At 41.8% G+C, this 18,083-nt stretch overlaps 2 protein-coding genes across 2 annotated transcripts; both read right to left on the bottom strand.

Moving 5' to 3' along the window:
- Positions 1-4,072: 4,072 nt before the first annotated feature.
- Positions 4,073-8,616, bottom strand: LOC310853652 (toll-like receptor 1; the record flags this gene model as incomplete). The annotated part of the gene is made up of 3 exons (XM_083758045.1): positions 4,073-5,713; positions 7,749-7,771; positions 8,607-8,616. 3 exons carry the CDS (start codon positions 8,614-8,616, stop codon positions 4,073-4,075), a joined length of 1,674 nt encoding a protein of 557 aa, XP_083614171.1.
- A 4,773-nt stretch (positions 8,617-13,389) lies between these two features.
- On the bottom strand, positions 13,390-17,702 carry LOC310853651 (toll-like receptor 1; the record flags this gene model as incomplete). Its single annotated transcript, XM_083758044.1, has 2 exons — positions 13,390-15,030; positions 17,571-17,702. 2 exons carry the CDS (start codon positions 17,700-17,702, stop codon positions 13,390-13,392), a joined length of 1,773 nt encoding a protein of 590 aa, XP_083614170.1.
- Positions 17,703-18,083: the final 381 nt, after the last annotated feature.

The following is an 18,083-nucleotide window of genomic DNA, read 5'->3' as shown; positions in this document are numbered from 1 at the left end:
TTTACACAACAGAGAAAACTGTCACAAAAATGTAAAAAATCTAAGGAGAACTGAAGCCAAATAGTTTGATAACCAATGCATTACTTGGCACGGCTTACCCCTGCCCATATCCGCCTGGTTGTTGCATCGCTAACAGTGGGTCTAGGTACAGTTGACAGTACAGTGTTGCATTTTGACATCAGATATCACCTGCTTTCACAACAGAAGAGGACCAAGCAGCGTGTCTGAAAATGCTTTAATTGTTATTATTTATTATGATTAATTTCACTTTATTTATTTATTTGATTGATTGATATTATTATTATTGTTTGGGGGGGGGGATCCTCAGACGACAGTGAAGAAGAGACAATTCTTAAATAAATCATTTAGTTAAGATTAAACTTTTAAGACCTTTTTCATACCAAAATAGTGTGTGTGTGTGTGTGTGTGTGTGTGTGTGTGTGTGTGTGTGTGTGTGTGTGTGTGTGTGTGTGTGTGTGTGTGTGTGTGTGTGTGTGTGTGTGTGTGTGTGTGTGTGTGTGTGTGTGTGTGTGTGTGTGTGTGCCCCACCCTGCATGTATTTAAAAAAAAAGACCACCGTTGCCCCCTGTGCTGTAATACAATACAAAAACTTCTTCAATTAAAAAAAATAAAGAGATCATTCTTTTTGGACCACAGAGACAGAGTGTAATTTCTCACCTTGAATCGCGTTCTCTTATACCCAAGAGTCAGGTGAGAGATATTGGTGTTGTCCTGGACTCAGATTAAAATTTTAACAGTCATATCAAAACTGTAATTTCATCTGCCTATTATCACCTTAAAAATATTGCAAGAGTTAGAGGAATTATGTCCAAGCAAGACCTAGAAACACATGCTTTTGTTTCCAGTAGACTGGGTTACTGCAATGGTCTGCTCACAGGACTTTCAAACAAAGCTCTTCGTCAACTCCAACTGATTCAGAATGCTGCTGCTAGTGTCCTGACAAAAACTAGAAAATATGACCATATTACACCAGTCCTAAAATCCTTACATAGGCTACGAGTGTCCCAGAGGATTGATTTTAAAATTGTATTACTTGTCTATATGTTGCGAGACCCGAAACCCCGTTGACCTCAGGATACATCACTGAGGATACGTCCCAGGTGCATCCATGCGATGTTTTTTGTTATAGTTCTTCTATTTATAGTGACTCATAGGAATGGTTAGACTATGTGACAACCAGGTATAGTCTGGTGACCACCGGAGAGACGGGTGACAGCCGGAATGTAGACGGCAACCGGGTGAGCAGTATGGGTTAGCGCCCCAGCCTGTGTCCTCCGTGAGGAGGAAGCCCAACAACCCTCGGTGAGGCCTTTAGGAGGGCCATGCAAGCAGCAAGCGGAACCGCAGTACCATGACCCTGCGGAACCATTGCCCACCACTCCTGAATGAACTGTCTGGTGCTGGGACTCTGGTGCAACGCACAGGTCCACGCTCTGGTGAGAGCAGGAGTGGACCTGGTGAGACGTAGGAGGGGCCCAGACAGGAGACAACCCACAGAGCCTAGTCCCTCCATGTGCCAGAAGTGTACCTCCAAGCCCTGGCAGAGTAGTTCTGGAGTAGTTCCAACGGATTGTGTGCCCCTGGTTTTTCCCTAATGGGACTGATTGAGGGTAGCTACTGGAACGTAAGTCGGGACTTGATCACTCCCGGCTGGGTCGCCTGAGTGAGGGGTATGATGTTGCGAGACCCGAAACCCCGTTGACCTCAGGATACATCACTGAGGATACGTCCCAGGTGCATCCATGCGATGTTTTTTGTTATATAAATCTGTTTGTGGCTTTGGGCCCAGCTACATCTCAGACATGCTGAAGCCATATGAACCCTCCAGAACCCTTAGGTCATCTGGGGCTGGCCTACTGATAGTTCACCCGATAGTTGGAAAAAACATGGTGAAGCAGCATTTCACTATTATGCACCACGGACATTACATTAGGAAATCCCCAACCATAGCCGTTTTTAAGTCCAATTTAAAAACTTATTTATTTAACATTGCCTATCCCAGTGATGTCTACTAATAACAGCTAGGTCTTGCCTGGACTTTAAATTAGCTGTGATTTCTGTTTCTATTAAAGGTGGGAGTATTTGTTGTAATTTATATGCTCCTATATCTTATTTTAATTGTATCTATTATAATCTGTATTCATTTTAAAGTGCACTGTTGCACTCTGCATTTGTTTTTATTCTGTAAAGCACTTTGAATTGCCTTGTGTATGAAAGGTGCTATATGAATAAAATTGCCTTGCCTTGCCTTACAATCGAATCTTATCTACGGTAATACAATGGTCAGGTATAGGACACCTACTGGTTGATAAGTGGTACTGAATGAACGTCAAAGCACATTTTTATCCTCTGCACAAACATGCTTCAAACTGTTTAGACTAGACAGCAGTGGTTCTCAGACCACTTTCAATCATTATTCACTATTCAAATAGTGAGGAGGACATGAGTGTGCTCACTGATATATCTTTTGTATTCATACAGAGCAAAATACTTTCAGGCAGACATCGAAATCCTCTCCTCAAATGTCACATTTTTAATTACAAAAAACATTACAATTAAAACAGCAGCAAAAAAACAACAACACTAACAACAACAATATTAGCCTGGCTAATAAGCCAGACTCATATCACACTGTCGTGTGGTAACTTTCTTTTTTGGCAACTGCTGGTTCGTGTCTGGCTTAAGTATATTTTAATTCATTTCTTCCCATTCACTAGGCCTACTGTTAAAAATCTAGAAGGTGCTATGTTGTTTCTTTTCTTCTTATCCAGAGTACGAGCCCTTTTAAGATTGCTCAGTATCTGGTTAAAAACAATATCACCAGGGTTGTTTGAACTTGACCTAGTGATATTTTGCATCTTTATTATGCCACATAATCGACCAAAATATCTTTTATCTCTGAATATACTGTCTATACCTGCATGATTTGTTATACATTTCAAATTCGAAGCCAATTCCTTCCATGCTGGCCCATAGTTCTCTAGATTACATATCGCATTCAAACAAGAAATATTGAAGAATTTCAAGATGATATGACAGGACATTCAGTTGTGTTACACCTCTGTTACACCATCTCAAAACATGTCTAAGGCTTCATTTGGGAAATTAGAAAAGCTCTCTCTTGCATTATTATTAAATATAGATAATGTGCCATATCACTAGGCTATACAACACAGTTGGTACGGGAATGCTATTAAAAAAAAGAAAAAAAAAAACTTTTTTCTCCAAGATTTGGGTCCCCAACCTAAATTACGCTCCTCTGAATTCCATTGGCTATATCTTTAACAAACATACAGTATATTTAATTTCAGATCCAGATCTACAGCATCACTGTAGAAGCCAACCCATAATTGTACAATAATGTTGTTGTGCTTTGTTCTGCAAAGTTTGAGGAATACTACAATCCATGCAAAACATACTGGGCTACATAATAAAAGGTACATACCAATTAATTAAATAACTGATGAAACTCTCAGTGGAAAATTATCAAAAGCAAGTGCAGAAATGTCTATAATGTGCTATTTACACCTTGCCACCTTCACCAAAATGCCTTGTTTTATATCATCAAATTAAATGTTATGCTATTTCAAAAGGTCTGTTTAATTAATTAATCAGATGGAATAATCAATTAGCCTATATACAAATTACAGTTTGTTGCAACCCAGTAAGCTCGAGTATTCGTAAAACGTTGATAGACTTGGCTGCCACTACGTCATAGTTTACTGTGGCACCCACTAGGTCTACATCAGAGTAATATAGTAAGAGAGTGGCGACACTAACGTTGACTCCCATTGTAACAATGGAATGCGGAAGTGCTCATCCCATCTCAATGGGATAGTTCCGGCCATAGGAGCAATGTTTGGAACTATAGCCCATAGGCACCCGCTTTGCGGCGAGATCAAAGCGTGCCGCTACTCTCCTATACTCTACACTCTGGTCTACATCATAGTCTACTATGGGACCCACTACAGGAGGGCACACACAAAGCCATGCGTTGGAGTGGTTACACTCTCAGAGTTAGGTTAACACTCCAAATGTTGCTGTGTAATGTTTAGTTTTCATCAACATCTGTGAGCAGAGGCAATGTATCCGATATAGCCACAGCCACATCCTTTAGAGCCATTCTCTTGTCTGCAGCATGTAGCATTGACTTAAGGCTTGCCCAGAAAACACGTTGCTTTCGCTCATCTTCTGGCCACTCGAGGTAAGTCTGCTGCATGAGCAAACTCCTTAATTTTAGGAACTTCTTTGGCAGAGAGTCCATTGGAATCGGCTCCAATACAATAAAAACTAAAGAGTCTTCCTGCACACTTATGGCTCTGTGTTGGGCAAAGAAAAGCTCGTAGTTGCACCAGTCACTCTGGACAAAGTTTCTGGAGAGCACAAACAGTGTCTTGTAGCTGGCCTCGACACAGTTAATGATGTTGTCAATGACCCATTCGCCAGGGACAAAGTCACGCTCGTGAATGCAGAGAGAAAGTCCCGATCCCTCAAGAGATGGCGCCAGCTGACTGTCAACCCAACTGGAGTCATGATGGCTGTAGGAGATGAAAGCATGATATTGAAACGATGCATTCGCCAACATGTCGGCCCGCTTCTGGCCTCTCCTTTTCACCCTGATCCACACCCACAGCATCTTTGCATACCACATCCCATCACAAACATAGAAAACAAGACCCAGGCCTGCACAAATCGCAAATGTCACAGACACCGACACTGCTGCCTGAAGTGACTTATCACAAGCCAGCTTACTTGTTTTATACTCTGAGAGTGGCAGACCAGCTGCTGATGGTGGGATGCTGCATGTATATTCCAAAGGCCAGTCAGAGAGCAAAGACTTATTCAGAGCATTCAGAAACCAAAAAGAGTCACATGAGCATGCGAATGGATTGTCTCCAGCTTTGAGGACCTGTAGTCTCGGCAGGCCCAGGAAGGACTCTTTGGAGATTACCGTGATGGCATTATGGTCGATATACAGCCTGAGCAGATTTGGGGCATAGACATCCAGCGGGAGGGCCTGTATGTTGTTAGAGCTCAGATAAAGGTGAGTCAGTCGAGGGAATTGCAACAGGATCTCCCGTGATATCGTCGTGATGGCCGTTTTGGATAAGTCAATTCTCTCAAAATGCGGAGAAAGGTATTTGAAAACAGTGCTACCCAGGTTGTTGTTCTGTAGGCTCAGCTCTTTGAGGTGAGTAGGCCAAGTGCATGGTTGGTCCATAATGATGGAGTTGTCACTCAGGTCCAAAGACTCCAGGGCTTTCATCTGATGTGTCTTACTGGAGATGAAGGACAGACTGACAAACCGGTTCTTGCTCAGAGATAGCCATCTGAGTTTGGGGAAGACAGAGGTATATGAGCACGACGGCAACCAAAACCCTTTGTCTGACAGTAGGTTATCCGAGAGATCCAGTATCTCCAGTGATGGTATTGCCGCTATGAGGTTGCATGGTGAAATGTTCATTCCAGAGCCGGAGAACTTTACATAGGTCAATGAGTCGAGAGCGTCAACGCTAATGTTAATTGTGGGGTATTGGTACCGGCGATGGGACACGCCATCAATGATCACAGAGCGAAGGTTGGTTGAGTGGTTCATACTAGGGAACTGAAACCCCTCTGGTGTGTCTTCATTATAAAGTATGTTTACCAATGCAAACGTATCAATAGGGGAAAGCCATACAGTTTTAAAAAGCTGAACCAGAAAAGTGCTATTAATCAAAGTGTTCACAAATGTAAGATTTCGTAATAGTGGCATTTTTGACAAATTCGTAAAATGGTCACCTGACACTTTGCAGTCATCTGGAAATGGCTTAATAAATGTTAATTCTCGTGTTTGGGTCTCATTTAAGTCCTTGAGTAGAATCCCAAATATGTCCAAATTCTCGCATTCAGTCATGTTGAGTACAAATGTCTGGAGAGACTTCAATTCTGCGAGAGCACCAGAATCATATCGTTCCCACATATTTCCTGCTCCCAACATGAGATGTTTCAAAGAGACGTTTCTACAGGGAGTGAAGTCATTGTAGTTCAACGACAGAGCATTTATACTTCCCAATAAAAGGATTTCCAAATGTGTCAGTGTCTGAAATGAAGGTGGTAGGCGGTAACTGTCATACAGGTTGCTTGACAGGTCGAGGATTTTGAGCTGTGGCAACAGAATTACAGGAATGGCCAATAAGGAATTGTGAGAAATGTTCAGAACTTGGAGTCTCTGCATTCGTTTAAACAACATGGGAGATATTGCCCGGAGGTTACAGTGGTCTACTTTAAGGAAGCAGAGCTGCGAAAGTCTGACAAAGGGAGCTTCGTCCAGTTGTGCAATGTGGTTGTAAGAAACATCCAAATACTGTGTGTTGTCCGGCAGATTAGGGGGAACACTTGTTAAGTTTTGTTTGGAGAGGTCTTGGATCTGTCGCCTTGAGGTTACACATAGTTCCAAGCCTTGATCCCCGATGGCTGTCAGGAGGGAAACCACAGCAACCGTACTGAACAGCAAAGCTCTGTAGTAGAAAGATGAACACAAATGAGTTCTACAGTATAATGGAGAAAATTCAAATGAAACAATAATTAAAAAATAATAGTTATTAGAACAACAGAAAATGCTTTACCTTTGCTTGGACATGACTTCACAAACAGTAAGATGAAGCTCTTCAGGTCATCCGTTTTATATCCGTTTATATCCCCATATAAAGTTACACAATTACAGTAAGCTTAGACTATTTACTTAAACTAGTTCCTCTTTTCCATCTCAATAGGCTACTGTACTATTTGTTATTCTGCTTTCACAAGTGAAGATCCCTTTTGTTCACTTCTCATATGTGTACTTCCAATCTAACAACAGAGCTAAAGTTAATAAATGATAAAAATTGCCGACTGATGGCGGTTAAAATAAATCACCTGGGGAATAAATACGCAATGAACATGTCCGAAAGAACCCATGCATGGACACTGGACAGTAAAGTCAAGAGCAGGCCCTTCTGCAATGACAATAATGACTGTGCTTTGATAAGGTTATTATGTATCATCAGAAGTATATGATTTATAGTGTTACCAGCTGGCATTGTATACTGTATAGCCTAGGCTACAAGACAAGTCAAGCATGCAATAATGTTTTGATCAACTCACACAATAATACCGGATGAAAGAAATGTCACATATTGTAGGCTATTCTTAAAATTAAAAAAAATCGCCATAATCCTTGGGAACTCCACTTTCAAATGGTGTTGTCAGCCAAGACTGTATTGTCTTCCAATCTAACGATATGGTCACATTACGCACAGGTACGCACAGAGGCTGCTGCGTCTCCCTGTCCTGTCATTACAGAGAGAGAGAGCATATACTTTTATACATTAGCATCTTTCATTCAGATTATGTTCAATAACGTTATGGTAGGCTACAGACTACAGTAGGTTACAGCCAGGTTCAACCAAGTTGTGGCTCTAACTGGAGTCCATCCCGTTCTGCCCAGTTCAGACAATGCTCGGCTGAAGTGTTGATTTCCTGGCGTTGGGACCTCGACAAATGAGCGATACCCCTTGGCACCATGCCCCTTACACTGTGACATTTTTAATTGAACTCATTTAGTGTGACCCTCTTTTTCCATTTATGTTAATGCAATAGCAGGCAGTGTGACCTGTGCAGGGGAGAGAGAGAGAATGGCCTCAGCCAGCCTGCTTTTATACCCAAGGGGATAATTGGGACCAGGTGTGTCAATCCCCAAGACACACCTCAGCAGGCTGGCCCTCTCCTCCTACACAGGGACAGAGAACAACAATTAGTATCCAACCAAACCAACCCCACACACACCCCCATGGGATGGGTCATCACACTCACTTCTCCATTCATTTATTTTTAATCAACAGTATGAGTTACGGTAAGTAGCACTATGTACAAGGCTGCAATGTTTTGCCGTTTGCTGTCGAACGGCAACAACGTTTCGTCTGACTTCTGGTCAGCCAGGCACGGAGGCAAACCACAGTGCCTATAGCAGTGTAACCAGTGTAACCAACACCTGCTGCTAGCATCTCATCATCCATCTTCCCCACTGACTGTCTCTATTAAAGCCCCCAAGAGGCAGTGTGCTGAGTGTGGATGTACTGTAGCATGCCAATTGGACACAGGCTGTGGTCTGATCAGCCTTGGTCGGGTCGCCTGGAGGAGGGTGTCTAGTGCGAGACCCGAAACACCCAGTGACATCTAGGCAACTGATGTGTCCACGATTGCGCATCAGTAACATTTTTATGAATACAATTTAATTTTGTCCAATCTGTATGGTACAGTATGTTAATACAATATAACTTAAACCATTGGGGTGGTTGGATTTTGTCACCCTGCTCTTCTATTGAGACATCATGTATCACCTATCACAGGATCTGACAAAAAAAACTAAAACAGAACTTGCATTATGAAACCAGGTTCAAATTCCGGGGTAGAAGAGGAGAGTTACATATGCAGCTTTAATCAATATTAATTTAAGCAAACCTTTCCTTTACACAACAGAGAAAACTGTCACAAAAATGTAAAAAATCTAAGGAGAACTGAAGCCAAATAGTTTGATAACCAATGCATTACTTGGCACGGCTTACCCCTGCCCATATCCGCCTGGTTGTTGCATCGCTAACAGTGGGTCTAGGTACAGTTGACAGTACAGTGTTGCATTTTGACATCAGATATCACCTGCTTTCACAACAGAAGAGGACCAAGCAGCGTGTCTGGAAATTCTTTAATTTATTATGATTAATTTCATTTAATTTATTGATTTGATTGATTGATATTATTATTGTTTGGGGGGGGGGATCATCAGACGAGAGTGAAGAAGAGACAATTCTTAAATAAATAATTTAGTTAAGATTCAACTTTTAAGACCTTATTCATACCAAAAGAGAGAGAGTTTGTGTGTGTGTGTGTGTGTGTGTGTGTGTGTGTGTGTGTGTGTGTGTGTGTGTGTGTGTGTGTGTGTGTAGATGTGTGTGTGTGTAGATGACCTGCTGCTGCTGTCCCCAACCAAGGAAGGACTACAGCAGCAACTTGATCTCCTACACAAATTCTCCCAGACATGGGCCCTGACAGTGAACCTAACCAAGACTAAAATCATGATATTTCAAAAAAGGCCCAGCCGCCAAAACCACCAATTTTTCCTAAATACAATCCCACTAGAACAAACTAAAAACTATACCTACCTTGGCCTAAACATCAGCAGCACAGGGAACTACAACCAAGCTGTAAAGGAACTGAGAGACAAGGCAAGAAGGGCATTCTATGCCATCAAAAGAAACATCAAAATAGACATCCCAATTAAAACCTGGCTTAAAATACTGGACTCCGTGATAAAAACCAATTTCCCTCTATGGTTGCGAGATCTGGGGACCATTAGTAAACCATGACCTTGAAAAATGGGATAAACACCAAACCGAGACCCTACACACAGAATTCTGCAAATCCATTCTCCGTACCCAGCGAAAAACACCAAATAATGCATGCAGGGCAGAATTAGGACGATACCCACTCATAATTAAAAGAAAAAAGAGAGCACTTAAGTTCTACAACCACCTAAAAGAAAGCTAGATGCAGCTAGATGCACTCACAGTGCACACACAGTGAAACTCTAGAGAGATGCCCCCTCAGCCAGCTGGCCCTGGAACTCCGGGCACAAACACAAACAGAGCCACGAGATAGAAAACCCATTGGACTAAACCAAATTATAAAACAGCAAAAGGAAAACTATCTGACACATTGGAAAGAAGCAACACAAAAGCAGAGTAAACTAGAATGCTATCTGGCCCTAAACAGAGAATACACAGTGGCAGAATACCTGAGCACCGTGACCGACCCAAAACAAAGAAAAATCTTAACTAGGTAAAGACTCAGTGAGCACAGTCTCGCGATCGAGAAAGGCCGTCATAGGCAGACCTGTATCCCGAGAGAAGACAGGCTATGCACCCACTGCACACTAAATGAAGTGGAAACCGAGGTACACTTCCTAACCATCTGTCCATTGTACCAAGACATCAGAGACGCATACTTCCCACAGATTACAACCACACACGGAGATTTTGAAAACATGACCAATGACAAAAAACTCCCATATCTGCTGGGCGAAGTACAACAATGTGCAAACACAGCAGCAAGATTTGTGAGCTGCTGTGATAGGAGAAGGATATCAAATGGAACACAACCACCCTAAAGACTAATCATTGTGTATATTCCTGCACTATACCTGCATCGAGTGATCTTGGTACATAGAAGTTGATCTATTGAAGATCCTGACCTTCAAAGTACATCATTTTTGTTTTGATTGTATTGCTGTATTGTTCTTTCTGCTTTGGCAATGTAAACGTATGTTTTCTCATGCCAATAAAGCCCTTTGAATTGAATTGAATTTAGTGTGTGTGTGTGTGTGTGTGTGTGTGTGTGTGTGTGTGTGTGTGTGTGTGTGTGTGTGTGTGTGTGTGTGTGTGTGTGTGTGTGTGTGTGTGTGTGTGTGTGTGTGTGTGTGTGTGTGTGTGTGTGTGTGCCCCACCCTGCATGTTTTAAATAAAAAAGACCACCGTTGCCCCCTGTGCTGTAATACAATACAAAATCTTCAATTAAATAAAGAAAAAACTGAGATCATTGTTTTTGGACCACAGAAACAGAGACAGAGTGTAATTTCTCACCTTGAATCGCGTTCTCTTATACCCAAGAGTCAGGTGAGAGATATTGGTGTTGTCCTGAACTCAGATTTAAATTATAACAGTCATATAAAAACTGTAATTTCATCTGCCTATTATCACTAAAAATATTGCAAGAGTTAGAGGAATTATGACCAAGCAAGACCTAGAAACACTTATACATGCTTTTGTTTCCAGTAGACTGGATAACTCCAATGGTCTGCTCACAGGACTTTCAAACAAAGCTCTTCGTCAACTCCAACTAATTCAGAATGCTGCTGCTAGAGTCCTGACAAAAACTAGAAAATATGACGATATTACACCAGTCCTAAAATCCTTACATTGGCTACCAGTGTCCCAGAGAATTGATTTTAAAATTGTATTACTTGTCTATAAATCTGTTTGTGGCTTTGGGCCCAGCTACATCTCAGACATGCTGAAGCCATATGAACCCTCCAGAGCCCTTAGGTCATCTGGGGCTGGCCTACTGATAGTTCACCCGATAGTTGGAAAAAACATGGTGAAGCAGCATTTCACTATTATGCACCACAAACCTGGAATAACATTCCAGGTTACATTAGGAAATCCCCAACCATAGCCGTTTTAAAGTCCAATTAAAATAAATATTTAACATTGCCTATCCCAGTGATGTCTACTAATAACAGCTAGGTCTTGCCTGGACTTTAAATTAGCTGTGTTTTCTGTTTCTATTAAAGGTGGGAGTATTTGTTGTAATTTATATGCTCCTATATCTTATTTTAATTGTATCTATTTTAATCTGTATTCATTTTAAAGTGCACTGTTGCACTCTGTATTTGTTTTTATTCTGTAAAGCACTTTGAATTGCCTTGTGTATGAAAGGTGCTATATGAATAAAATTGCCTTGCCTTGCCTTGCCTTACAATCGAATCTTATCTACGGTAATACAATGGTCAGGTAGGACACCTACTGGTTGATAAGTGGCACTGCATGAACGTCAAAGCACATTTTTATCCTCTGCACAAACATGCTTCAAACTGTTTAAACTAGACAGCAGTGGTTCTCAGACCACTTTCAATCATTATTCACTATTCAAATAGTGAGGAGGACATGAGTGTGCTCACTGATATATCTTTTGTATTCATACAGAGCAAAATACTTTCAGGCAGACATCGAAATCCTCTCCTCAAATGTCACATTTTTAATTACAAAAAACATTACAATTAAAACAGCAGCAAAAAAACAACAACACTAACAACAACAATATTAGCCTGGCTAATAAGCCAGACTCATATCATATCGTGTGGTAACTTTATTTTTTGGCAACTGCTGATTTGCGTCTGGTTTAGGTATATTTTATTAATTTTTTCCCATTCACTAGGCCTACTGTTAAAAGTCTAGAAGGTGCTATGTTGTTTCTTTTCTTCTTATCCAGAGTACGAGCCCTTTTAAGATTGCTCAGTATCTGGTTAAAAACAATATTACCAGGGTTGTTTGAACTTGACCTAGTGATATTTAGCATCTTTATTATGCCACATAATCGACCAAAATATTATTTTTCTCTGAATATACTGTCTATACCTGCATGATTTGTTATACATTTCAATATTGAAGCCAATTCCTTCCATGCTGGCCCATAGTTCCCTAGATTACATATCGCATTCAAACAAGAAATATTGAAGAATTTCAAGATGATATGACAGGACATTCAGTTGTGTTACACCTCTGTTACACCATCTCAAAACATGTCTAAGGCTTGATTTGGGAAATTAGAAAATCTCTCTCTTGCATTATTATTAAATGTAGATAATGTGCCATATCACTAGGCTATACAACACAGTTGGTATGGGAATGCTATTAAAATAATAATAATAAATAACTTTTTTCCCCAAGATTTGGGTCCCCAACCTAAATTACGCTCCTCTGAATTCCATTGGCTATATCTTTAACAAACATACAGTATATTTAATTTCAGATCCAGATCTACAGCATCACTGTAGAAGCCAACCCATAATTGTACAATAATGTTGTTGTGCTTTGTTCTGCAAAGTTTGAGGAATAATACAATCCATGCAAAACATACTGGGCTACATAATAAAAGGTACATACCAATTAATTAAATAACTGATGAAACTCTCAGTGGAAAATTATCAAAAGCAAGTGCAGAAATGTCTATAATGTGCTATTTACACCTTGCCACCTTCACCAAAATGCCTTGTTTTATATCATCAAATTAAATGTTATGCTATTTCAAAAGGTCTGTTTAATTAATTAATCAGATGGAATAATCAATTAGCCTATATACAAATTACAGTTTGTTGCAACCCAGTAAGCTCGAGTATTCGTAAAACGTTGATAGACTTGGCTGCCACTACGTCATAGTTTACTGTGGCACCCACTAGGTCTACATCAGAGTAATATAGTAAGAGAGTGGCGACACTAACGTTGACTCCCATTGTAACAATGGAATGCGGAAGTGCTCATCCTATCTCAATGGGATAGTTCCGGCCATAGGAGCAATGTTTGGAACTATAGCCCATAGGCACCCGCTTTGCGGCGAGATCAAAGCGTGCCGCTACTCTCCTACACTACACTCTGGTCTACATCATAGTGTACTATGGGACCCACTACAGGAGGGCACACACAAAGCCATGCGTTGGAGTGGCTAGCACCGCTCAAAATGGGTCCACTGTTACACTCTCAGAGTTAGGTTAACACTCCAAATGTTGCTGTGTAATGTTTAGTTTTCATCAACATCTGTGAGCAGAGGCAATGTATCCGATATAGCCACAGCCACATCCTTTAGAGCCATTCTCTTGTCTGCAGCATGTAGCATTGACTTAAGGCTTGCCCAGAAAACACGTTGCTTTCGCTCATCTTCTGGCCACTCGAGGTAAGTCTGCTGCATGAGCAAACTCCTTAGTTTTAGGAACTTCTTTGGCAGAGAGTCCATTGGAATCGGCTCCAATACAATAAAAACTAAAGAGTCTTCCTGCACACTTATGGCTCTGTGTTGGGCAAAGAAAAGCTCGTAGTTGCACCAGTCACTCTGGACAAAGTTTCTGGAGAGCACAAACAGTGTCTTGTAGCTGGCCTCGACACAGTTAATGATGTTGTCAATGATCCATTCGCCAGGGACAAAGTCACGCTCGTGAATGCAGAGAGAAAGTCCCGATCCCTCAAGAGATGGCGTCAGCTGACTGTCAACCCAACTGGAGTCATGATGGCTGTAGGAGATGAAAGCATGATATTGAAACGATGCATTCGCCAACATGTCGGCCCGCTTCTTGCCTCTCCTTTTCACCCTGATCCACACCCACAGCATCTTTGCATACCACATCCCATCACAAACATAGAAAACAAGACCCAGGCCCGCACAAAACGCAAATGTCACAGACACCGACACTGCTGCCTGAAGTGACTTATCACAAGCCAGCTTACTTGTTTTATACTCGGAGAGTGGCAGACCGGCTGCTGATGGTGGGATGCTGCATGTATATTCCAAAGGCCAGTCAGAGAGCAAAGACTTATTCAGAGCATTCAGAAACCAAAAAGAATCACATGAGCATGCGAATGGATTGTCTCCAGCTTTGAGGACCTGTAGTCTCGGCAGGCCCAGGAAGGACTCTTTGGAGATTACCGTGATGGCATTATGGTCGATATACAGCCTGAGCAGATTTGGGGCATAGACATCCAGCGGGAGGGCCTGTATGTTGTTAGAGCTCAGATAAAGGTGAGTCAGTCGAGGGAATTGCAACAGGATCTCCTGTGATATCGTCGTGATGGCCGTTTTGGATAAGTCAATTCTCTCAAAATGCGGAGAAAGGTATTTGAAAACAGTGCTACCCAGGTTGTTGTTCTGTAGGCTCAGCTCTTTGAGGTGAGGAGGCCAAGTGCATGGCTGGTCCGTAATGATGGAGTTGTCACTCAGGTCCAAAGACTCCAGGGCTTTCATCTGATGTGTCTTACTGGAGATGAAGGACAGACTGACAAACCGGTTCTTGCTCAGAGATAGCCATCTGAGTTTGGGGAAGACAGAGGTATATGAGCATGACGGCCACCAAAACCCATCGTCTGACAGCAGGTTATCCGAGAGATCGAGTATCTCCAGTGATGGTATTGCCGCTATGAGGTTGCATGGTGAATTGTACATTCCAGCATGGGAGAACTTTACGTTGGTCAATGAGTAGAGAGTATCAACGCTGATGTTAATTTTGGGGTATTGGTACCGGCGATGGGACACGCCATCAAAGATCACAGAGCGAAGGTTGGTTGAGTGGTTCATACTAGGGAACTGAAACCCCTCTGGTGTGTCTTCATTATAAAGTATGTTTACCAATGCAAACGTAACAATAGGGGAAAGCCATACAGTTTTGAAAAGCTGAACCAGAAAAGTGCTATTAATCAAAGTGTTCACAAATGTAAGATTTCGTAATAGTGGCATTTTTGACAAATTCTTAAAATGGTCACCTGACACTTTGCAGTCATCTGGAAATGGCTTAATAAATGTTAATTCTAGTGTTTGGGTCTCATTTAAGTCCTTGAGTAGAATCCCAAATATGTCCAAATTCTCGCATTCAGTCATGTTGAGTATAAATGTCTGGAGAGACTTCAATTCTGCAAGAGCACCAGAATCATATCGTTCCCACTTATTTCCTGCTCCCAACGTGAGATGTTTCAAAGAGACGTTTCTACAGGGAGTGAAGTCATTGTAGTTCAACGACAGAGCATTTATACTTCCCAATAAAAGGATTTCCAAATGTGTCAGTGTCTGAAATGAAGGTGGTAGGCGGTAACTGTCATACAGGTTGCTTGACAGGTCAAGGATTTTGAGCTGTGGCAACAGAATTACAGGAATGGCCAATAAGGAATTGTGAGAAATGTTCAGAACTTGGAGTCTCTGCATTCGTTTAAACAACATGGGAGATATTGCCCGGAGGTTACAGTGGTCTACTTTAAGGAAGCAGAGCTGGGAAAGTCTGACAAAGGGAGCTTCATCCAGTTGTGCAATGTGGTTGTAAGAAACATCCAAATACTTTGTGTTGTCGGGCAGATTAGGGGGAACACTTGTTAAGTTTTGTTTGGAGAGGTCTTGGATCTGTCGCCTTGAGGTTACACATAGTTCTAACCCTTGATCCCCGATGGCTGTCAGGAGGGAAACCACAGCAACCGTACTGAACAGCAAAGCTCTGTAGTAGAAAGATGAACACAAATGAGTTCTACAGTATAATGGAGAAAATACAAATCAAATTAAGCAGGTTTAGATTCATATAAAGATTATATTGCAATATTTTGTATTTGCATCTCTATTTGCCAAGACTGTAACTGAAATGACATTCAGATGGAAGAAAACTCCATTACATTTTTTTTTAGAACAGAAAATGCTTTACCTTTGCCTGGCCATGACTTCACACAGTAAGATGAAGCTCTTCAGGTCATACTTTTATATATCCCCTTTGCTTTTTTAATTTTCACAATTACCGTAAGCTTAGACGACTATTTAGTTCCTCTTTTCCATCTCAATACAATACTGTACTATTTGTAATTCTGCTTTCACAAGTGAAGATCCCTTTTGTTAAAATCACTTCTTAAATCTATGCAAATTCCTAATTTTAACAAACACAAAAGTGACAATGTCAAAGTGAATGATCAGTATAGCTACAGTACCTATTTAGTATTTACTGTACTCACCCAATTTTGTGCAATACAATTTACAGTAGATGAGACGGTATAAATAACCACATGAATATAGGCTACTAACCCACGTGAATATACGGCCCTTCTGTCATTTACCTTTCTGCTCCCACTAGATAATAAAGCAGGGGTTAACAGATAGCTGTGTAAAATATCCTTTACACAACAGAGAAAACTGTCACAAAAATGTAAAAAATCTAAGGAGAACTGAAGCCAAATAGTTTGATAACCAATGCATTACTTGGCACGGCTTACCCCTGCCCATATCCGCCTGGTTTTTGCATCGCTCCAATTAACAGTGGGTCTAGGTAAAGTTGACAGTACAGTGTTGCATTTTGACATCAGATATCATCTGATTGATTGATTGATTGATTGATATGACCTGCTTTCACAACAGAAGAGCAGCCCTGAAGAGAAGCAGTGTGTCTGAAAAAGCTTTAATTGTTATTATTTATTATGATTAATTTCATTTTATTTATATGATTGATTGATATTTTTATTGTTTGGGGGGGGGGGGGGGAACAATTCTTAAATAAATAATTTAGTTAAGATTAAACTTTTAAGACCTTTTTCATACCAAAAGAGAGTGTGTGTGTGTGTGTGTGTGTGTGTGTGTGTGTGTGTGTGTGTGTGTGTGTGTGTGTGTGTGTGTGTGTGTGCCCCACCCTGCATGTTTTAAATAAAAAAGACCACCGTTGCCCCCTGTGCTGTAATGTAATACAATACAATCTAATCTCATCTACGGTTTTTTTTTTTTTTTTTTTTCAACACTCGACACTCGACCTGAGCAGTCGCATTCCCAGGAGCTCTCTCCAGCCAAGGCATACCGGTAGCTATGTTCTCAACTTTTTCCGCGTTTTACCTTTTCTTCATCCTATGGATTACGGACGCATTCTTTGATTCAACATGGAGTTTACACCAAGAAGAGATGGAACGTTATGGAGACGTAGCGGAGGAGTTTCACAGCGATTTTTTCCTCCTGGATGGTTTGGAATGTAAACACATGTCTTTTGGTTCGGCGGCGATCCACGCATTGTTAACATCAGACCCGAGTCGCAAGTACAAGCCCCCGGCTGGCAAAATGGATCGCAGAACTGTGATTATTCTTTGCCTGCTACTGTCGGGAGATGTCCATTTCAACCCTGGACCGATTACTCGTTCACAAGCGAGACTGCACTTACAGCAGCAACAGTTGCTTCCGCAAACAGCGACCGTTTCCATCGCTACGCGCCACGGCTTCCACGCCCTCCAGAGCGCCGCCTCCACCACGGAATGGTCCACGGACGCAACTTCAAGATCGGCGCGGGATACCGCTGCAGGCGTCTTGTTTGCTGGGACCGACCCAACGGCAGCGATCATCGAGGAACATCCCCCCCTCCCCCACACCCCCAGTCAATCCAGGGCCACTGAGGACAATGGACCACCACCCTCCCCCATCCCCACCCCAGCCGCGGACCCAGTATCACTGTCTACAGTCAACACGGCCACCATAAGGATGGATCTGACTACAGGCATTACCAGGTTCAACGGCGCCCCCCCCCACATTCCACCGCCCCTCCCCACTCACACTTCAGCCACGGACATTCCACCGCCCATCCCCAGTCACACCTCAGACTACTTCATCACCGACGAAATTAACACAATCGTCGCAACCAACGGCCTTCACCTGTTCCATTTGAATGTAAATAGCCTCAGCCCTAAACTGGCTGAAATCAGGCATCTCTTTCAAAACGGTAAGGC

Source organism: Protomyctophum parallelum, assembly GCF_964188405.1.
Source record: "Protomyctophum parallelum genome assembly, chromosome: 22".
Taxonomy (NCBI): domain Eukaryota; kingdom Metazoa; phylum Chordata; class Actinopteri; order Myctophiformes; family Myctophidae; genus Protomyctophum; species Protomyctophum parallelum.
The sequence above is the reverse complement of the archived record's forward strand: the minus strand, read 5'-3'. Positions and strand labels throughout refer to the sequence as shown.